This window comes from Heterodontus francisci, chromosome 10 (genome assembly GCF_036365525.1).
Source record: "Heterodontus francisci isolate sHetFra1 chromosome 10, sHetFra1.hap1, whole genome shotgun sequence".
NCBI lineage: Eukaryota > Metazoa > Chordata > Chondrichthyes > Heterodontiformes > Heterodontidae > Heterodontus > Heterodontus francisci.
In genome coordinates, this window is record NC_090380.1 from 83,394,920 (window position 1) to 83,418,151 (window position 23,232).

The following is a 23,232-nucleotide window of genomic DNA, read 5'->3' on the forward strand; positions in this document are numbered from 1 at the left end:
CATCATAGCAATCGCATGAAGCGAGAAAGACACCAATGGATGGTGGAGAGCTTTGAGAAACCACAGGTCTAAAGTCATATTTTCCTCCAAAGCATGCTACATTTATGGTATGGCATGTCTCAAATTACTCATATACTGTATCCCAAATGCGATTTTCTCAAAGAATAAGGGGTGGAAAAGAAAAAGTGGGACAAAAAAAAAAATCAGGAAAAAATAACAATGAAAAAGAACAGAAACTAGAGGCAGAGTGAGAGAGAGATATGATTGCTACATGATTTAAAGATGGCTAATTTCAACACTCTCAGCTCAGTGCAAACATGGCAATAGTGGCCCAAAAATAGCATTGAACCACTCTCTGCCCTATGTACTTTGTTGCTCCAGTTGTCACCATATATGACAAGCATATGTCACTGACTGCAATTTTGAGGTACAAATGAACAAAGTGTGGTCATCCAGGACCCACAAGAAAAACGCTACCAGCCCATTCAAAGACCTCCACCAATTACTTCCCACCTCCCGCAGGCTCCGATTATCGGCCGGCTCAACGTGGGAGCTGGTCAATTTCCTATCTTCCCAGAACCAAGGAGCTTCAGTTGAACACCTATTTGGTGGCCACAGGTCACTGGCAGAATGTAAATATGACCCAGGCCTCAAGGTGGCAACAATGGGTGAGTGGCAAGCACATTCTGTCCACCTGATCTCTGCCTTTGGTTAAAATCTACTCGAAGTCGTTTACAGAAAGGAGAAGGAAAGAAAGTAAAACTGAAAATATGAAGTAACCTCCCAGAGTTTAGTAAATTATTATTGAAGCACGAGCAACCATTGAAGTAAAGATGGTTTAATTTGAGAAAGTGCTTTGCAGCATTTGAGAGGTTCATCTCCTTAAGATTCTAAATTTTGGGATGGTCACTCCTCACTTCTTTGACACATCACATTAACTCCCTGAACAAATTCCTGAGCACTAATTCTAGTTGTTTAGCATAGGTTGGAAGCAATATTCATCAGCTTACTTTCATCAGGGTAACATCCACAGTTCCAGAGGAGACCACGATGCATTCCAGGGTTATATTCTCCCCAACCATCTTGGAGATGTTTTCACTAGGATTCATAGTCAAGGCCAAGTCTGTTAATAATAGGATATTTATAAGTGATCATTTCTCCACCATATCAGATTCCCCTACATTTCCAGGTCACTTGTTTGCCAGATTAAAACCCAGGGTTTCTAAGGGTGAGGAACATTTTATGTTGCTGATTGTCTCTGCAGAATTTATGCTCTCTCTTTCCCATCTCAGTTGAAGTTGTTGCCTCCTTGCCAGGGTATAGTTTCTCAGGACCAAGGCATCATCTGGTACCTCAATCAAGGGGCCGGTCTACATATGAGAGTCCTGAATATTAGCAGGTTATTTCACTATGAACAGAATTACAGCCAAGCCCAGTGTAATCATTGCCTAATATCCTGTACCTTTCCAACAGTGGTCATTGGATAGTTATAAAGAATGGAAAACCTAAGGAAAGTAGTACAGTTGAATCCAATCCTGTTATCAACCAACATCCACACATATGCAATTCCAGCAATGAGTGGCAATAAGGAGTAGAATTTTAAATGTTCTTTAACCCCCAGGAATAATTTTAACTTTGTGCAATGGTGTAAAATGGGTGATAGTGAGACGTCAGCCAGTTTTACATCTCTCCCAATTTTAATTTCCAGCAACATCAACAGAAATGAATATCTAATAAACAACTGTTCACCACTACTCTCTACTTTCTGACTCTGCCAATTTTGTCCATGCTGCTACTGCCCCTATAATCCCATGGTTGCTTTTTTTCTGACGACTAATGTTTGTTTATGCAGAAAAATAATAAATAGAAATATACTGATTTTACCTACTCTTAGAGATTGTGGAAAATTAAGTTGAATTATTGGCAGTTTTGTCTTATGGACTTAGATCCATTGGGAATTGTCTAAATTCCCCATATTCTTTTCAGGCATTCATTTAAAAACGTCCAAGTCTCAGACAATTTATTTTTCATTTTGATGACTTTGACAGGCAAATTAAATTCTCCCAATCAGGCAGAAAACCTTTTCAGGACCTTGTTGCCAAGATGAGTTGCTACAATGAACTTGATCAGAGACAGTCCGCACTTCATACAAAATGACTAAATGCATCTACGTTTCCATGACAGGAAAACGTAGGCATTACAGGAAATACATGTACTCAAATTTAATAAATCAGGACAAAAGAAATTCATAACTATTTCTATTTTTAAAAAATCACTTACAATGTACAGTGATGTTAACAGGATCCTTTAGGTCAGGGTTATCTTGTTGTGAACATGTGTATTCACCGGTATCCTCTTGCGTCACATTAATCAGCTCATATTGGTCAGTGCCAAAAGCTTTCTCCTCTCCCTACAAATTTCGTATAGTAGGCATATATTCAACATACATCTGATCATTATAATGTGCATGCAACAAATGAAACACAACATATTCAAAGTCTGCTGTCTGCAAGGACACATACCAATCATAAAAACAATTTACTGATGTGAATGAAGACCTTAACAGTGATGTATAATATCCCATCCGTAGATGTGTGGTTATTTTTTTTAAACCATATTGTGTTCTCAAGATTCTAAATTTGCATTTTTAGATATAGGTGTAAATTCACACATATACATATAGGTGTATGTTTACCTTATGAAGCTATTATACATGTAGGTGTTCTTATTAAGGTCTTAAATCCCACTGGAGTTCTGCTAATTTCCTGCCCTAACTCCTGTGGGAGACTGGCAAAACCCTCAGAGAAACTGCAGAGACCAAATTAAGTTGGATTTCTGTTGTTTCTAAATCAACCACTTACAAGGCAAATGAAGGGGCAAGAATGGGCTTAACTGGGAGAAGGGTATATGGCATTTACAAATAAGGAGAAAAAGGAACTAAAATAAAATCATTAATTAAATGGAGGACAAATTAAGACTAATGTACTATATTTGCCTTACATTTTTGCTGAAGATGAATTTGTCTGGTGGAGGGTACCCATCACCCGAACATGACAGTGTAACATTTGTTCCCTCTTCGACATCTTGCGCTGGTGACGCTTGCAATGAAACCTTTGAGGTTTTGTCTGAACAAGGAAGGGGAAAGAATAATAGATGTTAACTCTTATACTCCTGAGTATCCTTTGCTTGTTTCATGTTACAAATCTCTTTTTTTTTTAATTCGTCCTTGAGATCTAAGTGGTGCTGGCAAGGCCAGTATTTATTACCCATTCCTAACTGCCCTTAAGAAGGTGGTGGTGAACCGCCTTCTTGAACCGCTGCAGTCCATATGGGGTGGGTACAACAACAGTGCTGTTAGGGAGGGAGTTCCAGGATTTTGACCCAGTGACAGTGAAGGAGCAGTGACATCGTTCCAAGTCAGTATGGTGTGTGGCTTGGAGGGGAACTTGCAGGTGGTGACATTTCCATGTGTTCTTCTAGGTGGTAGAAGTTGCAGGTTTGAAACGTGCTGTTGATGAAGCCGTGGCGAGGTACTCCAATGTATCTTGTAGATCTGGGTTGTCCAGCCATTTCACGAGGGGGCGACATTACAATTTTTGTCTTACATAGGGGTCGTGACACAATTTTGGAAAGATAAAGGCATTAAAAATTGATCTTACCACTTATCAAAACAATAACAAATGTACATTTTTGTGAAGAAGCTTTAAATGAGAAGAATAATTTATTAACTTACTTTCTCTTCACTATGTTGGTACTGATTTAGTGAAATACTTGGCAATATTTGCTTACACGAGTCAACATTTGCCAGCACAAATGTTATAGCAATGCAGAGTATGCCGGATAGATGTCCATCTGTCAGGAATGATCTTATTCACGCTCTCTCCCTGTGTTCCCCCGCTCTGTGTCCCCCTCCTCTTTCTCTCTCTGTTCCCCCCTCTCTATCTCTGCCCACCTCTCTCTCTCCCCCTCTCTGTTCCCTTCTCTCTCCCTCTCTCTGCCCCCATCTCTCGCTCTCTCTTTGTCGCCCCCCCCACTCTGTCCCTCTCTCTCTCTCTCCCCCTCTGCCGCCCCTCTCTGTTTCTCTCTCTATCCCTCTTCCCAGTCTCTCTGTTCTCCCTTCCCTCTCTCTCTCCTCCCTTCTCTCTCTTTCCCTCTGTTCCCCCTTCTCTCTCTCCCTCCCTCTCTCACTCCCCCTCTGTCCCCCCTCTCTATTTCTCTCTCTATCCCCCCCTCCCAGTCTCTGTTCTCCCTTCCCTCTCTGCCCCCCTTCTCTCTCTCTCGCTCTCTCTGTCCTCCCTTCTCTCCCTCTCTCTGTCCCCCCTTCACTCTCTCTCTCTCTCTCTGTCTGTCCCCCCTTCACTCTCTCTCTCTCTCTCTGTCTGTCCCCCCTTCACTCTCTCTCTCTCTCTGTCTGTCCCCCCCTTCACTCTCTCTGTCTCTCTGTCCCACCTTCTCTCTCTCTCTCTCTCTCTCTCTCTCTCTCTGTCCCCTTTCTCTCTCTCTCTCTCTCTCTCTCTGTCCCCCTTCTCTCTCTCTCTCTGTCCCCCTTCTCTCTCTCTCTCGCTCTGTCCCCCTTCTCTCTCTCTCTCGCTCTGTCCCCCTTCTCTCTCTCTCTCGCTCTGTCCCCCTTCTCTCTCTCTCTCGCTCTGTCCCCCTTCTCTCTCTCTCGCGCTCTGTCCCCCTTCTCTCTCTCTCGCGCTCTGTCCCCCTTCTCTCTCTCTCGCGCTCTGTCCCCCTTCTCTCTCTCTCGCGCTCTGTCCCCCTTCTCTCTCTCTCGCGCTCTGTCCCCCTTCTCTCTCTCTCGCGCTCTGTCCCCCTTCTCTCTCTCTCGCGCTCTGTCCCCCTTCTCTCTCTCTCGCGCTCTGTCCCCCTTCTCTCTCTCTCTCGCTCTGTCCCCCTTCTCTCTCTCTCTCGCTCTGTCCCCCTTCTCTCTCTCTCTCGCTCTGTCCCCCTTCTCTCTCTCTCTCGCTCTGTCCCCCTTCTCTCTCTCTCTCGCTCTGTCCCCCTTCTCTCTCTCTCTCGCTCTGTCCCCCTTCTCTCTCTCTCTCGCTCTGTCCCCCTTCTCTCTCTCTCTCGCTCTGTCCCCCTTCTCTCTCTCTCTCGCTCTGTCCCCCTTCTCTCTCTCTCTCGCTCTGTCCCCCTTCTCTCTCTCGCTCTGTCCCCCTTCTCTCTCTCTCTCGCTCTGTCCCCCTTCTCTCTCTCTCTCGCTCTGTCCCCCTTCTCTCTCTCTCTCGCTCTGTCCCCCTTCTCTCTCTCTCTCGCTCTGTCCCCCTTCTCTCTCTCTCTCGCTCTGTCCCCCTTCTCTCTCTCTCTCGCTCTGTCCCCCTTCTCTCTCTCTCTCGCTCTGTCCCCCTTCTCTCTCTCTCTCGCTCTGTCCCCCTTCTCTCTCTCTCTCGCTCTGTCCCCCTTCTCTCTCTCTCTCGCTCTGTCCCCCTTCTCTCTCTCTCTCGCTCTGTCCCCCTTCTCTCTCTCTCTCGCTCTGTCCCCCTTCTCTCTCTCTCTCGCTCTGTCCCCCTTCTCTCTCTCTCTCGCTCTGTCCCCCTTCTCTCTCTCTCTCGCTCTGTCCCCCTTCTCTCTCTCTCTCGCTCTGTCCCCCTTCTCTCTCTCTCTCGCTCTGTCCCCCTTCTCTCTCTCTCTCGCTCTGTCCCCTTCTTTCTCTCTCTCTCTCGCTCTGTCCCCCTTCTTTCTCTCTCTCTCATCGCTCTGTCCCCCTTCTTTCTCTCTCTCTCTCGCTCTGTCCCCCTTCTTCTCTCCTCCTCTTCTCTCTCTTCTTTCGTGGCCATCTGCTCTCCTTCTCGCCAGCTCTGGAGTCCGGGGCACAAAATCGAGAATCCCCCTTCTTTCTCTCTCTCTCTCGCTCTGTCCCCCTTCTTTCTCTCTCTCTCTCGCTCTGTCCCCCTTCTTTCTCTCTCTCTCTCGCTCTGTCCCCCTTCTTTCTCTCTCTCTCTCGCTCTGTCCCCCTTCTTTCTCTCTCTCTCTCGCTCTGTCCCCCTTCTTTCTCTCTCTCTCTCGCTCTGTCCCCCTTCTTTCTCTCTCTCTCTCGCTCTGTCCCCCTTCTTTCTCTCTCTCTCTCGCTCTGTCCACCTTCTCTCTCTCTCTCTCTGTCCCACCTTCTCTCTCTCTCTCTCTGTCCCACCTTCTCTCTCTCTCTCTCTGTCCCACCTTCTCTCTCTCTCTCTCTGTCCCACCTTCTCTCTCTCTCTCTCTGTCCCACCTTCTCTCTCTCTCTCTCTGTCCCACCTTCTCTCTCTCTCTCTCTGTCCCACCTTCTCTCTCTCTCTCTCTGTCCCACCTTCTCTCTCTCTCTCTCTGTCCCACCTTCTCTCTCTCTCTCTCTGTCCCACCTTCTCTCTCTCTCTCTCTGTCCCACCTTCTCTCTCTCTCTCTCTGTCCCACCTTCTCTCTCTCTCTCTCTGTCCCACCTTCTCTCTCTCTCTCTCTGTCCCACCTTCTCTCTCTCTCTCTCTGTCCCACCTTCTCTCTCTCTCTCTCTGTCCCACCTTCTCTCTCTCTCTCTCTGTCCCACCTTCTCTCTCTCTCTCTCTGTCCCACCTTCTCTCTCTCTCTCTCTGTCCCACCTTCTCTCTCTCTCTCTCTGTCCCACCTTCTCTCTCTCTCTCTCTGTCCCACCTTCTCTCTCTCTCTCTCTGTCCCACCTTCTCTCTCTCTCTCTCTGTCCCACCTTCTCTCTCTCTCTCTCTGTCCCACCTTCTCTCTCTCTCTCTCTCTGTCCCACCTTCTCTCTCTCTCTCTCTGTCCCACCTTCTCTCTCTCTCTCTCTGTCCCCTTCTCTCTCTCTCTCGCTCTGTCCCCCTTCTCTCTCTCTCTCGCTCTCTGTCCCCCTTCTCTCTCTCTCTCGCTCTCTGTCCCCCTTCTCTCTCTCTCTCGCTCTGTCCCCCTTCTCTCTCTCTCTCTCGCTCTGTCCCCCTTCTCTCTCTCTCTCTCGCTCTGTCCCCCTTCTTTCTCTCTCTCTCTCGCTCTGTCCCCCTTCTTTCTCTCTCTCTCTCGCTCTGTCCCCCTTCTTTCTCTCTCTCTCTCGCTCTGTCCCCCTTCTCTCTCGCTCTGTCCCCCTTCTCTCTCGCTCTGTCCCCCTTCTCTCTCGCTCTGTCCCCCTTCTCTCTCGCTCTGTCCCCCTTCTCTCTCGCTCTCTCTCGCTCTGTCCCCCTTCTCTCTCGCTCTGTCCCCCTTCTCTCTCGCTCTGTCCCCCTTCTCTCTCGCTCTGTCCCCCTTCTCTCTCGCTCTGTCCCACCTTCGCTCTCGCTCTGTCCCACCTTCGCTCTCTCTCTGTCCCACCTTCGCTCTCTCTCTGTCCCACCTTCGCTCTCTCTCTGTCCCACCTTCGCTCTCTCTCTGTCCCACCTTCGCTCTCTCTCTGTCCCACCTTCGCTCTCTCTCTGTCCCACCTTCGCTCTCTCTCTGTCCCACCTTCGCTCTCTCTCTGTCCCACCTTCTCTCTCTCTCTCTGTCCCACCTTCTCTCTCTCTCTCTCTGTCCCACCTTCTCTCTCTCTCTCTCTGTCCCCCCTTCTCTCTCTCTCTCTCTCTGTCCCCTTCTCTCTCTCTGTCCCCTTCTCTCCCTCTCTCTCTCTGTCCCCTTCTCTCTCTCTCTCTCTCTCTGTCCCCTTCTCTCTCTCTCTCTCTCTCTCTCTGTCCCCTTCTCTCTCTCTCTCTCTCTCTCTCTGTCCCCTTCTCTCTCTCTCTCTCTCTCTGTCCCCTTCTCTCTCTCTCTCTCTCTCTGTCCCCTTCTCTCTCTCTCTCTCTCTCTGTCCCCTTCTCTCTCTCTCTCTCTCTCTGTCCCCTTCTCTCTCTCTCTCTCTCTGCCCCTTCTCTCTCTCTCTCTCTCTCTCTGTCCCCTTCTCTCTCTCTGTCCCCTTCTCTCTCTCTGTCCCCTTCTCTCTCTCTGTCCCCTTCTCTCTCTCTGTCCCCTTCTCTCTCTCTCTCTCTCTCTGTCCCCTTTCTCTCCCTCTCTCTCTCTCTGTCCCCTTTCTCTCCCTCTCTCTGTCCCCTTTCTCTCCCTCTCTCTGTCCCCTTTCTCTCCCTCTCTCTGTCCCCTTTCTCTCCCTCTCTCTGTCCCCTTCTCTCTCTCTCTCTGTCCCCTTCTCTCTCTCTCTCTGTCCCCTTTCTCTCTCTCTGTCCCCTTTCTCTCCCTCTCTCTGTCCCCTTTCTCTCCCTCTCTCGCCTGTCCCCCTTCTTCCTCTCTCTCTCTCTCGCTCTGTCCCCCTTCTTTCTCTCTCTCTCTCTCGCTCTGTCCCCCTTCTTTCTCTCTCGCTCTGTCCCCCTTCTTTCTCTCTCTCTCTCTCGCTCTGTCCCCCTTCTTTCTCTCTCTCTCTCTCTCGCTCTGTCCCCCTTCTTTCTCTCTCTCTCTCTCGCTCTGCCCCCTTCTTTCTCTCTCTCTCTCTCGCTCTGTCCCCTTCTTTCTCTCTCTCTCGCTCGCTCTGTCCCCCTTCTTTCTCTCTCTCTCGCTCGCACTGTCCCCCTTCTTTCTCTCTCTCTCTCTCTCGCTCTGTCCCCCTTCTTTCTCTCTCTCTCTCTCTCGCTCTGTCCCCCTTCTTTCTCTCTCTCTCTCTCTCGCTCTGTCCCCCTTCTTTCTCTCTCTCTCTCGCTCTGTCCCCCTTCTTTCTCTCTCTCTCTCTCGCTCTGTCCCCCTTCTTTCTCTCTCTCTCTCGCTCTGTCCCCCTTCTTTCTCTCTCTCTCTCGCTCTGTCCCCCTTCTTTCTCTCTCGCTCTGTCTCCCTTCTCTCTCTCTCTCTGTCCCACCTTCTCTCTCTCTCTCTCTGTCTCTGTCCCCCTTCTCTCTCTCTCTCTGTCTCTGTCCCCCTCCTCTCGCTCTCTCTCTGTCCCCCTCCTCTCGCTCTCTCTCTGTCCCCCTCGCTCTCTCTCTGTCCCCCTCCTCTCGCTCTCTCTCTGTCCCCCTCCTCTCGCTCTCCACCTCCCTGTCCTCATCTCCCTCCGCCCCCTACTCTCTCCTTCTCCTCGTCTTTCTCTTCCTCCCCTTCATCTCTTTCCACCTGTCCCTCTCTCTCTTGCTCTCCATCTGTCTGTCCCCCTCTCTTGCTCGGTTTGTCCCGTTCCCCCTCTTTTTGTTCCCCCTTCCCCTCACACTCTCTCTCTCTGTCTGTCCCCCCTCCTTCTCGCTGTCTATATTCCTGCCTCCCTCTCTCTCTCCCTCTCTGTTCCCCCCTCCCTCTCTCCCTCCCTCTCTGTCTGTCCCCCCTCCCTCTCGCTCTCTCTGTCTGTCCCCCCTCCCCCCCTCTCTCCTTCCCCTGTTCCCCCTCCCTCTTTGTCTTGCCCTCTCTGTCCCCCCTCCCTCCCTCTTTCTCTAACTCTGTCTCCCCTCCCTCTATCCCCCCTCTCTCCCTCTATCTCTCTATCTCTCTGTCCCTCCCCTCCATCCCTCTATCTCTGTCCCCCACTTCCCTCCTTCTTTTTCTGTCTGTTCCCCCTCCTTCTCTCTCTCTGTCTGACAGTTGCAGGGAATGAAAGCACCTCAGCATAGCAGCTTTGTGGTTGGTCATTTTTAAAAAGAAATTGCACTGTCAGTTTCACAGCTGACAGGAGCTGACATCGGGTACAGCAGTTTCCCTACTTCGGACAGATTCGGGGTTTTCTGGTGGGTTCCTACTTTTTTTTTTAAAAGCCTGCCGGAAAACCCCAAAACTGTCTGAAGTTCAGAAACTGCTGTTTCCAATGTAAGCACCTGTCAGCTGAGAAACTGAAAGCGCTATTTTTAAAAAGCCGGTCTGAAAGGTAGCGGCACTGGGAAATTTCTCATCTTCAGTCACCAACCCTTGCCGAGGCTGAAGAACTACCCAGCACAGTTTGCATCTGGGGCTGGATGAAAACCTTTGGTGGGCCAGATCCTGTTGTAGATGGTACACATTGTTGCCACTGTGCGCTGGTAGTGGAGGGAGTGCCAATCAGGTGGGCTGCTTTGCCTTGGATGGTGTCGAGCTTCTTGAGTGTTGTTGGAGTTGCACTCATTCAGGCAAGTGGAGAGTATTCCATCACACTCCTGGCTTGCGCCTTGCAGATAGTGGACAGGCTTTGAGAAGTCAAGTCAGGAGGTGAGTTACACGTTTTGTAACGTGACAAAGTTCGATGTTTTTCAACATCGGCCTCTTATTCTTTGCCACCAAATGACTGGACATCAATCTGTAGGGATCAAGAGCAGGATCACTGGCTAATTTGTCCACTCCCTATTCCAGAAGTCAGGATGCCAATTGTAATATCCGATTGATGCCCCAGTTGAGTCAACCACTTCAGCACTAACAGGATTGAACCTGGAACCTTGTCTGCATGATCCATTCACTGACTGGTAGACTCACTGAGCGATCAGAAATGCTTTCACGGGGCAGGATTTTTAAGCCTATTTTCTCTTTTTAATGGGGATGTTGCATGAAAGGCTATAGGTTTAGGCCCACAGATAGCCACATTTCTGAACTGCCATGTCACTCTAGTGAAGCACCAAGTGAGGTAAAATCATACTGTCCTTCTGGAAAGTGTTTGAAGACTCAGCCTCTGTCTCAGCCCATCTGCTGCTGAAACTATGTCTCTAGACTTGACTATTGCAAAGCCCTACTGGCAGGCCTCCCACCCTCCATAAACTTAAGCTCGCCCAAAACTATGCTGCCTGTATCCTAATTCACACCAAGTCCTGTTCACCCATCACCCCTGTGCTCGCTGAGCTACACTGACTCCCAGTTAAGCAAAGCTTCAACATAAAAATTCTCATCCTTGTTTTCAAATCCTTCCATGGCTTCACCTCCTCCTGACCTCTGTATCATTCTCCAGCTCTACGCTGCTCCAAGATATCTGTGCTCCTCCAATTCTGGCCTCGAGTATCCCTGATTTTAATCACTCCACAACTGGCAGCTATGCCTTCAACTGCTGAGGCCCTGAACTCTGGAAGTCTCTCTGTAAACCTTTCTGCTTTTCTACCTCTCCTTCCGCCTTTAAGATACCACTTAAAACTTGCCTTTTTGTTCAAGCTGTTGGTTACCTGCCCTAATATGTGGCTTGGCATCAAATTTTGTTTCATAATGCTCCTGCGAAGCTCTGTGAGATATTTTACTCTGCTGCTAAAGGTGCTATATAAATGCAAGTTGTTGTTGTACTGGAGGAGATTCACCACTACATTTGCTGGGATGCACCTTATCCTAAGTATAACTTTTGGTAACTGAAGTTAATTAAACCAGTAATCTCAGTGGTTTGTAATTTTTAAAAAAGCATTTTAACTGCCACAATATATTATCTAATGCCAGTGCAGGTTAAACCAAACAACAAGATTCTGTAACTCCTGTATATGCTAACTGCTGGATTGCTGTCCAATGACTGCAGAACAGCATTTTGTTACTCAATGATTTTAATTGCTTTAAATATTATATTTCTTCTTTGGCCTCCTTATCTCGAGAGACAATGGGTAAGCGCCTGGAGGTGGTCAGTGGTGTGTGGAGCAGCGCCTGGAGTGGCTATAAACGGCAATTCTAGAGTGACAGGCTCTTCCACAGGTGCTGCAGAAAAATTTGTTTGTCGGGGCTGTTACACAGTTGGCTCTCCCCTTGCGCTTTTGAATTTTTTCCTGCCAACTACTAAGTCTCTTCGAATTGCCACACTTTAGCCCCGCCTTTATGGCTGCCCGCCAGCTCTGGCGAACACTGGCAACTGACTCCCACGACTTGTGATCAATGTCACAGGATTTCATGTCGCGTTTGCAGACGTCTTTAAAGCGGAGACATGGACGGCTGGTGGGTCTGATACCAGTGGCGAGCTCGCTGTACAATGTGTCCTTGGGGATCCTGCCATCTTCCATGCGGCTCACATGGCCAAACCATCTCAAGCGCCACTGACTCAGTAGTGTGTACAAGCTGGGGATGTTGGCCACCTCGAGGACTTCTGTGTTGGAGATACGGTCCTGCCACCTGATAGCAAGTATTCTCCGGAGGCAGCGAAGATGGAATGAATTGAGATGTCGCTCTTGGCTGACATACGTTGTCCAGGCCTCGCTGCCATAGAGCAAGGTTCTGAGGACACAGGCTTGATACACTCGGACTTTTGTGTTCCGTGTCAGTGCACCATTTTCCCACACTCTCTTGGCCAGTCTGGACATAGCAGTGGAAGCCTTTCCCATGCGCTTGTTGATTTCTGCATCTAGAGACAGGTTACTGGTGATAGTTGAGCCTAGGTAGGTGAACTCTTGAACCACTTCCAGAGCGTGGTCGCCAATATTGACGGATGGAGCATTTCTGATGTCCTGCCCCATGATGTTCGTTTTCTTAAGGCTGATGGTTAGGCCAAATTCATTGCAGGCAGCCGCAAACCTGTCGATGAGACTCTGCAGGCACTCTTCAGTGTGAGATGTTAAAGCAGCATCGTCAGCAAAGAGGAGTTCCCTGATGAGGACTTTCCGTACTTTGGACTTCGCTCTTAGACGGGCAAGGTTGAACAACCTGCCCCCTGATCTTGTGTGGAGGAAAATTCCTTCTTCAGTGATTTTAATTGCTTTAAATATTATATATATGGGAGATAATATACAATAGGATAATGAGGCGGTGTTACAATCAAGGTAAGGAATAATCAAGTTTAAATGTGCTCAATGGGCCTTGGGCCAGGCTGACAATGCCATAAATCACATGTTCTTTAAACAAGTTAATAGTTTTATTGCTACCATTCACTAATCACACTAATGCCCTCTGCTTTACTATTGGTCTGTGATAGGCCAGTTCGCTAATGCTTAAAGGCTTATTGTCAGCTAATTTCATGACTGATCACTTGGAATAGGCTTCATCACTGTTGGCAATAACGGTTGTCCTGGGTGTTGTTCCTGCCACCCTTTTTTTTTGCAGAACAAGTATAACAAATCATAAATCTGTCCTGCTTCACGTCATGAGATGATATATTTTAATTAGAATTTCTAGCTTGCCAGTATTGTCTTCTGTGACTGGGATTACTGTCAGTACTTTTCTATGTAGGGAAAGATGTGAAATGTGCACCCAATGGTCCAGGCTAAAACTATAGGATCCATGGGCTCAAATATTCAAATAATGCAACTTTGGGTTTCTTTTCTTTCCTGATGTCTCTAATTACATTTGATACTATGTCTATGGGTAGCCATACGAAATAAATCTAATCACTGTCACATTTACAAGATGATACCACCACCACATGGGATGCATCAACCAGACAAGGCGCTCAGTTCAAGTAATTTAATGAAGAATAGAGGACATATAGCCAGCTGTTCCTATACCATCTGCCTGGGAAAATACATTAATGATCAGACCGCTAATTGCTTTGAGTCTATCTTTGATTGGCAGTTTTGATTAATCGTGAAGATACCCTTTTCTACCAGCTTGAGTTCAAAGAATCATAGAAAGTGCAAGACACAGAAAGAGGCCACTTGGCCCATCGTGTCTGTGCCGGCCGAAAAACGATCCACCTATTCTAGAGGCAAATAATTAGGCTGACAAACGAGCTTCTCCAGTTTGCTCTGGGTGAGATTTCAAATTGTGGAATTCGAGCACAGATATCATGACGACTTCCAGGTCCCAATCCTGCGCCAATGCGGAAACGTGCATGTGTCACAATTTTAAATCAGCAAGAACATAATTGGTCTGGAGTCATGTTCGCTGCCCAATCTGCAGCAGCAGATGTGGGAAGGAGGCGGGACTGAGGCAGCAGCAGGCCTGATTTAAAGGGTGGGTGGCAGCCATTGCTGAGGCTGCTGCTCGTACAAAAAAAATGGAAGCACAATCTGAGCAGAGGGCAGTGGGTAGGGAGGGCCCAGGTGTTAGGGCAACCCCCGTTTTGCTGGAAGCACTGCTGGAAGTGGTGACTGGGTGCAGCAACAATTCTTCCATGCCAACAGCAACAAGAGGCCCGCAAGTCTCACCAAAAGGACGTGGCTGGAGGTGGCACATGAGGTCAACAGCAGAGGAATGGTGAGGAGGAACTGGGAGCAGTACCGGAAACACTTCTATGACCTTCTTAGGTCTAGCCAGGTGAGTTCCAAAATACCCGCAGATGGCATGCCTCCCAGTCAGCAGTCACCAGTGTGCAAAAGAGAAGGTCATTTTGAGGGTGCAGCGAGTTCTCCTGACCATGGGAGACCATGTGACCATGTGCTCAGATGTCTTGCTGATCCAGAAGCATCGGTAGGTGTAGAACCCCAGTGTCGCTGGTCCGGAGGCTGGAGTGCAGACTGCAATATCGTTTGTGAATGAGAAGATGTAAGTGGAGAGGGGGGGAGGCATTGTTCTAATGGCATCGTTCTTCACCTTGCAAACCAAAAGGGAGTTGAACTCATGGGAGAACGAGAGGGCACGCCTGGATGGTCAGGTGCCCCAGCTCACAGTACTGACATAATTCAAGGAGCAGGCCCTTGATGTGGCCAGAATGTCCAGCCACAGGGCGCTTGGGACAGAGAAGTAGGGGTTTGCCACATACAGGGTGAAAAGATCTTAACATCTCCATGTTCAGGGGATGCATGACTATGCTCTCTGTGTTACAGCTGTGTTACAATGCATAAGCTGTCACTTTATTATTTTAAGCAGTAGAAGCATCTGATTACTGTCCCGATCTCTCATTACCATTAGATAAGATCATATGAAATAGGAGCAGAGGTAGGCCCCTCAAGCCTTCTCCAGATCATGCATAATCTGATTGTGGCTTTAACTCCACTTTCCTGCCAGGTCCCATAACCCTTGATTCCCTTGTAGATCGAAAATCTGTCTAACTCAGCCTTGAACATATTCAATGACCCAGTCTCCACTGCTCTCAGAGGAACAGAATTCCAAAGATTAATGACCCACAGAGAAGAAATCCCTCCTCATCGCCATCTAAATGGGAGACCCCTTATTTTTAAAATGTGCCCCTTAGTTCTAGATTCCCCGAAAAGGGAAACATCCTCTCAGCATCCAACCTGGCAAACCCCCTCAGAATCTTGTATGTCTCAATAAGATCACCTCTCATTCTTCTAAACTCCAATGAGCATAAGTCCAACCTGCTCAACTTTTCCTCATAAGACAACCCCTTCATCCCAGAAATCAGCCGAGTGAACCTTTTCTCAGCTGCTTACAATGCAAGTATATCCCTCTTTAAGTAAGGAGACAAAAACTGAATGCAATATTCTCGGTGCGGTCTCACCAATGTACAAGATTTCCCCACATTTACATTCCATCCCCCTTTCAATAAAGGCCAACAACATTCCATTTGCCTTCCTAATTACTTGCTATACCTGCATGCTAACTTTTTGCGATTCATTTACAAGGACACCCAGATCCCTCTATACCGCAGCATTCTGCAGTCTATCTCCATTTAAATGATATTCTGCCTTTCTATACTTCCCGCCAAAGTGGACAAACTCATATTTTTCTACATTATACTCCATCTGCCAAATTTTTCCCCACTCACTAAACCCATCTATATCTCTTTGCAGATTCTTTGTGTCCTCCTCACAACTTGCTTTCCTACCTATCTTTGTATCATCTGCAAATTTGGCTAAAATACACTCAGTCCCTTTATCCAAGTCATTAATGTAGATCATAAATAGTTGAAGCCCCAGCACTGATCCCTGTGGCACTCCACGAGTTACAGAGCGCCAGCTTGAAAATGCCCCATTCATCCCGGCTCTGTTTCCTGTTAGTTAGCCAATCCTATATCCAATAACATGAGCTCTTATCTTGCGTAGTAACCTTTTTTGTGGCACCTTATTGAATACCTTTCGGAAATCTAAATACTCTACATCTACTCATTCCCCTTGATCCACCCTGCTCATCCTCAAAGAAAAGTCAAACACGATTTTTCTTTCCCATCTTCTCTTATGTCTCTCACAGGGCTAGCTGCAGAGGGGCAGAAGTCCACACTCAGAATAAGTTCCTGAGTAGGAAGTGACTTTGTAGCCTACACTGTCACATCTTACCAGCACAGACACTTGCACCTCCATGGGTCCTCGCGTGTTATTAGAGAAGGTGGAACAGGGTGAAGCACACGTCACTTCACAGCAGGAGGAGGCAGAGTCAGCTGTGGCCAGTTCCTCTTGGAGATGGAGAACAGGCATAGGGGGGGGGAAATGCATTGCCTGGGGTGTCAAGAAACAGGTAGTTGTACCTGGAGAACCAGGGTGAGAGGTGTGCCCACATGTCGGAGTTACCTGAGGCCCTGCGGAGCCATGTGGTGAGAATGATAGAGTTCATTCATCTCGTGTCCACCACAATTTGCTTTGAGCTCCTCCCTTGAGAGAGTGGCCAACTTTCTGGAGAGCCATGTGCAGCATCACCCAGAATGGACGCAGGAACAGCACACTGACATGCACAAGATGTATGCCAGAGTCAGCAGCATTAACCAGTCAGTGGCGCAGATAAGCATGAGTGGATGCCAGCCGCACCCCAGCTGGTGGCACCTCCAGCGATCAAGGGCGCCGTGAAAGGGCCGAGAAGGCCTCATGCGGTTCCGTCGTCATCATCCTCCCAGATACGACAATGAGGCGCCCCCTTGCCCCCCCCCTCACCACCTCCACAACAAGGACGACTGCCACAGGCATCTCAGTCCCAGACAGGAACAAGCGAGGGAGCCCCTCATCCTCAGCCACAGGGGGCACATCTCGTAGGACTGGCCATTATTGCATCAGTAGTGCCACTTCTTGGGCCACCTGGGTGCTTACGATGTAAATAATAGTGAATTGTTAAGCTATAAATCACTGGGAAAGTAGTTGCACTAAGGCTGACTTGTGTGTTTCCATTTCATGTTGGAGAAACGCAGCAGAATGGGAAGTGACGGTTGGCAGAACGATGGACTGTGCTATGAAGATTGTGTTAGGTGCAGACTCTGGAGCCTTCCTCACCCCTGCATCCTGCTGCCCAGGGGTCTGCCTCTACTCGACATGCTGCTCCTCATTGTTGGTCGGACCAAGCTCAGAGAAGCTTGATCCCATTTCCTCTTATGCCCTTCCTTCATTGGCACTGGATTGTGGAGTCTGTCTGAAATACCACGGAAAAGGGGGGCAGTCAGTTGCTTAAACCTACCCCTTGGGTAGGCATGCCAGTTTTCTGAAATACCACCCCCCTTCCCCCCATCAAAAAGCCCTGATCAAGATTGCAAAGATATGCAGACTATTTCACAACTGCTTGCCTGTGAATCAGGGCCATCTCTCAACCTTCCTCCTTCATTGTTGCCTCTTGCCAGCATCCCACCATTCCAGGCTGCTCCCCGCTTTCCTCCTCCTCCTTCTCAAGGTTCTGATGGCATATTGAACCCGCCCCTTACAACCAAAATCCCAAGCCTGGCCAACAAGAAATAGATTTGCAGCGCAACAGGGATTGAGCTGGGGAATGGGACTGACTGCATAGTTCCATGGAGAGCCAGCATGCAGCTCTGTTGCGGAGCTGACATGGACTTGTGGGATGTGGGCGTCACTGCCAGAACAGCATTTATTGCCCATCCCTAATTACCCTTGAGAAGGTGGTGGTGAGTTACCTTCTTGAACCGCTGCAGTCCTCCGTGCTGTAAATGACTCTGTAAGCTCATTGATATGCTTAACTGGCCAATTGCACAGAGCATATGTTGGCCCCTTCTGGCTTTTGTTGGCATCATTCAAAATCTGAGTGTGCTGATTTCGGATCAGAAAACTGGCATGCCTACCCAAGGGGTAGGTTTAAGCAACTGACTGCCCCCCTTTTCCGCCCTCACTGACTATTTGAAATCCTGCCCTCTATACTTCAATAAGGCCAGTGGCTATAATGCATTATCTAAGTTATGGGAAGAATTGCTAAGAGTTCAGAACTTGTATTGTATTGAAAGAGACACTGTAAGTTAAGTACACTATTCTAATTAAATCATCTGTTTCACATTTTTCGCTTCTGTTTAATATTATTTCTTAATAAACTTGATTTATAGTTTCAGTCTAAGCAATACTCATCAATGTCATAGAGTCTTACAGCACAGAAACAGGCCCTTCAGCCCATCATATCCATGCCGGCCATCAAGCACCTATCTATTCTAATCCCATTTTCCAGAATTTGGCTCGTAGCCTTGTATGCAATGGCGTTTCAAGTGCTCATCTAAATACTTCTTAAATGTTGTGAGGGTTCCTGCCTCTACCACCACTTCAGGCAGTGTGTTCCAGATTCCAACCACCCTCTGGGTGAAAAATCTTTTCCACAAATCCCCTCTAAATCTCCTGTACATGACAAACAGCAAGGGTCGCAGCACCGATCCCTGTGGTACACCACTGGTCACAGGCTTCCAATTGCAAAAACAAGCCTCGACCATCACCCTCTGTCTCCTACCATTAAGCCAATTTTGGATCCAATTTGCCAAATTGCGCTGGAAAACTTGAGTGGTAAAATTCTGGGGCTGGAAGAGAAGTTAGCATCAGAGATGCTCTGGGTACAGTTAGACAGATAAGAGTGTTATTGCACAAGGGCTTGATCGAGGGGGCCTCGATTTTAACTGTCCTCCCCCACCCCCTGCCCGGCAGCAATGAGGCCAAGAGAGGGGATTGTGGAAGGGGGTGGGGGATGGTGGTATTAAGATGGAGCAGGGGATTTACCTATTCCTTTTCTCACCCTGTTTTGACTGACTGTAATTTAAAACTGCAGACAGCAAGGGAACCTAGCCAAAGCCTGTGGGGTCATTTTAAATATGCAGATCGGGCTTCGATGACATCAGGGGCCTGTCTGCTTTTTTAACCTGAGGCCTAGGTTGGGGAGTAGGGGTGGCTTGTCCACTAGGCCCAAACAACTGGCGATAGTAATCTGGGCCAGATGAGGGCCAGCGATCTAAGTATACATTTTTAAGTTTTCTTGTGGGCCAGGTGGAGCAGGGGCATCCATTGCCCTGGAACTCTCCCTTGGGAGGTGACAATATGTTCAAGAACTTTGGAAAGGAATGCGAAGCTGAAGATGGGGTGGTGGTTTGAAAAGACTGGTGCCAAGGGTGGGTTTTTTGATCAGGTGGTTCATGATGGTACTTTTGAAAGGAAGGGGATAGTAACTGAGTAGAGAAAATAATGAGGAGAGAAAACAATTAATGTCAGATGGCAGGACGCAACTGAAATTCTCAGGTACAAACACAGAATGATTGGCAAGTGAACAGTGATGGCACTTTTGTTTCTAAATCCCATTCCAAGACTTGAGCACATAAACGTAGGCTGATGCTTCAGTTTAGCGCAGAAGGAGTGCTGCATTATTAGAGGTACAATCTTTTTGATGAGATGTTAAACTGAGGTCTCGTAAAAGATTTCAAAGCACTATTTGAAAAGCAAAAGGAGTTCTTCTGGTATCCTGGCTAACATTTATCCCTCAATCAATAAGAACAGATTAATTGGTGATATTTAAGTGCTTGGCCTTGTTATATGCAAATTGACTACATTTCATTGGCTGTGAAGCATTGGGTTTTCCTGTGGATATGAAAAGTGTTGTAAGTACAAGTCGTGTTTTTTATCTGAGAGTTAACAGATCATTCAGTTTGTTAGGTGTTCAGCACCATCTTAGCAGGGACCGATTCTGGAGATTCCTACTTACAGTGTACAAACACAACGACAGGCGAAGATAATTTGGATGTTGTTCTGTCTAGGTCTTCAAAGTAAGTTGCCTTGCAGGTAAAAGAAACTCTTTTTTCCTCCCTCTTTGACAAGTACTTCAGAGAAGATTCTGTATTGTAAAAACCTTTGTCACTTTGAAAAGTCCTCTCGTCAATCTTCACCTCTGGAAAACAGTAAGTGAAACATTCATTAGAATGATAGAATGCTTACAGCAGAGAAGGAAGCCATTTGGTCCATTGAGCCCGTGCCAGCTCTCTGCAAGAGAAATTTACGTAGCCTCACTCCCCTGTCCTTTCCCTGAAACTCTGCAAATTATTTCCCTACAGGTGCTTATCTAATTCCCTTTTAAAAGCCACGATAGAATCTGCCTCCACCACCCTTTCAGGTCATGCATTCCAGATCATAACCACTTGCTCTGTAAAAAAGTTTCTCCTCATGTCGCCTTTCATTCTGTTGCCAATCACTCTAAACTTATGTTCTCTAATTCTAGACCCTACTGCCATGGAATGGACATTGAAAGGCATTTTGAAGACTCAGAAAAGGTTAAGTAATGCAGTTATCTTCATCATTCTTGGCTGGATCATGTGGAGAAACAGACTATACTGTCCCTGGAATCCACCCCATAATATTCAAGTGGTGGGTTGACAATACAGTGTTGCAGTGTTGATGGAAAAAAAGGCTAGGATATCTCATCCTAGAAGGGCTGAGTAGATATGGGAGGACAAGAAAATAGGAAAAACACTGTTTAAGAACATGCAGTATTGATCTCAGGGAGGACAGTAGTAGAAATGCTACAACTGGCTCTAGTGCTACTGGCCTAGGTGTGGTGGAACAGAAATCAGCCAGTTGACGCTCCTTGTGATGCTCAGTGAAGCTTCCTGTATGCAAGACAGGATCAGGCACAAACCTGATATGTTTTGTAGCCAGACAGCCTGACATCAGACATTAGCTCACAGCACATTCAGCTAATCTGAAGGCAATCTTTCTGTCTTTCTCCATGAGAAGTGGCATCATTCAAAATCAATCAAAAATGGTAAACCCATTCAATATGCAAGCAGTGATGTTGAATTCTAGAATCGTACCTGGGCTGTCAAGGTCCACATTCTGAGAATTGTATTGCCAGGTAATGTTGGCAGCAGGGTGGCTATTGTTCACAACACATACACCAACCTGAGGTGAAAGGGAACACGCAAAAAACACAATTACTCTTCCGGAAACACTTTAGTAACATGATTCAGCCTTTTGTGTTTATTAGCCATCAATGTTTTCTCTACTGGAGTACATACCTGTATGGAAATTTGTGTGGAAATATATGCTCCTGATAGGTGCCAGCAGCAGGCACAACAGAATCTTACTCCAAGGCAACACATCAAATGGAAATTGAAGCTCTTGCTTCCTTGTCTAACTCTCAACTGGAACAGAAACTTCCTTGTTGTACTAATGGAAGTCAAATCAACTTCAAACCTTTTATGCACTTACTCAAATGGTGATTCCATCATAAAAACATTGCTGGATTCTCTGTTTCATCCGACTGTGAGATGCTTTAAACTGGATGTTGAAAAACAATTCTGACGATGTTGCCCATCACTAAATGTATAATGTGGTTTTTTTTTTAAAACAGTGCATTTAAGATCTTCAGTTGATCAGCACAAATTAAGCACTTTATAAATACAACTCAATTCATTAATCTGTGATGTGTACAGAATAGAAAATTGTTACACAAGAATTTTTAGGAATAGGAAAGGCCATTAATACCTACAAGCTTGAACCTTTTGAAAAGACAAATGCCACCAACACATCTCTCAATTACTTTCTGTTTCCAGAAATGCATCCCACTTTTATCAATTTATACTGGCTGTTTCAATCGCCCTCCTTGGTAACGTATTGTACAAGTTTATTACCATTGGTCAAAAGGCTGCACATGACTGTTCTTACTCAAAACTTCCAAGTATTAACTTGTGCCCCTAGTATTTGATCCCTTTGCCATAATGACCATTTTGCCTAGATTAATCTTTAAAACCTGAATTAGACCATCTCTAAGGTACTTCTTTTACACCATGGACAAGCTCAATATCCTTATGGTTTTTTCATTCCTTAGACGCTCAATGATCATCTTTACTGCTTGTTCCTCTCAAGGCCAATTATGCCCATCTTACAATTGGCTGACCAGAACTGACAATGGTCCATAAAGAACATATGAATTAGGAGCAGGAGTAGGCCACTTGGCCCCTCAAGCCTGCTCCGCCATTCAACAAGATCATGGCTGAACTGGTTGTAACCTCAACTCCACATTCCCACCTAGCCCTGATAACCTTTCATCCCCTTGCTTATCAAGAATATATCTGCCTTAAAAATATTCAAAGACTCTGCTTCTACTGCCTTTTGAGGAAGAGAGTTTCAAAGACTCACAACCCTCAAAGAAAAAATTTCTTCTCATCTCTGTCTTAAATGGGCGACCCCTTATTTTTAAACAGTGACCCCTAGTTCTAGATTCTCCCAGAAGAGGAAACATCCGTTCCACATCCACCCAGTCAAGACCCCTCAGGATCTTATATGTTTCAATCAAGTCGCCTCTTACTCTTTTAAACTCTAGCAGATACAAGCCTAGCCTGTGACCAATGCCATATACTGTTACCTTAAAATCTCTTTAGATTTATACTCTTTTAACATTTTGTTAGTACAAACCATGACCTTTTATATGGAACAATATTCAGAGCTTCCATGTAATTCTGGCCATCAATCTGGAGCAATGAGCCAGCTCTCTTGCCTATGTTACTAAGTCACTCATGTTTGTGTCCTGCACATACCTGCTGTAGTTTCCCTTCATCAAGAAATGCAGCTGATTGCATAATTTCAGGATTAGATGGTTGTTCTGCATAGGAAAAAGAAACAAAACAAAGCTCAGGCATAAGACTTACAGAAAATATATACCAAGGGACTGAAATTAATTAGTGCACAAGAACACAGTAAATAGGAGTTATTTTAGTAAGGAAATTTACTTTACTTTCTGCAAGACAGGGTACTTTCCAACCAATGCATAACTACAGTAATTATCAGCATATTACTTCAGTTCAGTTGCAGAGTGCATGAGGTCAATCGGTCGTGTAGTTGATAATGAAGAGGATAGCTGTAGACACCAGAATGATATCAATGGTTTGGTTGAGTGGGCGGAAAAGTGGCAAATGGAATTCAATCCGGGGATGTGTGAGGTAATGCATTTGGGGAGGGCAAATAAAGCAAGGAAATACACAATAAACGGGAGGATACTGAGAGGGGTAGAAGAAGTGAGAGACCTTGGAATGCATGTCCACAGGTCCCTGAAGGTAGCAGGACAGGTACATAGAGTATTAAATAAGGCATATGGAATACTTTCCTTCATTGGCCGAGGTATAAAATACAAAAGCAGGGATGTAATGCTGTAACTGTATAAAATGCTGGTTAGGCCACAGCTGGAGTATTGTGTACAGTTCTGGTCAACACATTACAGGAAGGACATAACTGCTCTGGAGAGAGTACAGAGAAGATTTACAAGAATGTTGCCAGGGCCTGAAAGTTGCAACTGTGAGGAATGATTGGTTATTTTCCTTAGAACAGAGGAGGCTGAGGGGTGAATTAATTGAGGTGTACAAAATTATGAGGGGCACAAAATTATGAGTGGCCTAGATAGAGTAGACAGGAAGGACCTCTTTCACCTAGCGGA

At 46.7% G+C, this 23,232-nt stretch overlaps 1 protein-coding gene across 4 annotated transcripts in view; it reads right to left on the reverse strand.

Moving 5' to 3' along the window:
* alcama (activated leukocyte cell adhesion molecule a) overlaps nucleotides 1–23,232 on the reverse strand; it is a 316,807-nt gene that overhangs the window by 41,254 nt on the left and 252,321 nt on the right. For all 4 annotated transcript variants that reach the window (XM_068040899.1, XM_068040901.1, XM_068040900.1 and 1 more), the window contains 6 exons: nucleotides 22,340–22,404; nucleotides 20,615–20,702; nucleotides 19,513–19,695; nucleotides 3,001–3,125; nucleotides 2,281–2,410; nucleotides 1,011–1,123 (listed from right to left, as the gene is read on the reverse strand). In XM_068040899.1, coding sequence (XP_067897000.1) covers nucleotides 1,011–1,123; nucleotides 2,281–2,410; nucleotides 3,001–3,125; nucleotides 19,513–19,695; nucleotides 20,615–20,702; nucleotides 22,340–22,404 — 704 coding nt within the window. The remainder of the gene's footprint in view (nucleotides 1–1,010; nucleotides 1,124–2,280; nucleotides 2,411–3,000; nucleotides 3,126–19,512; nucleotides 19,696–20,614; nucleotides 20,703–22,339; nucleotides 22,405–23,232) is intronic.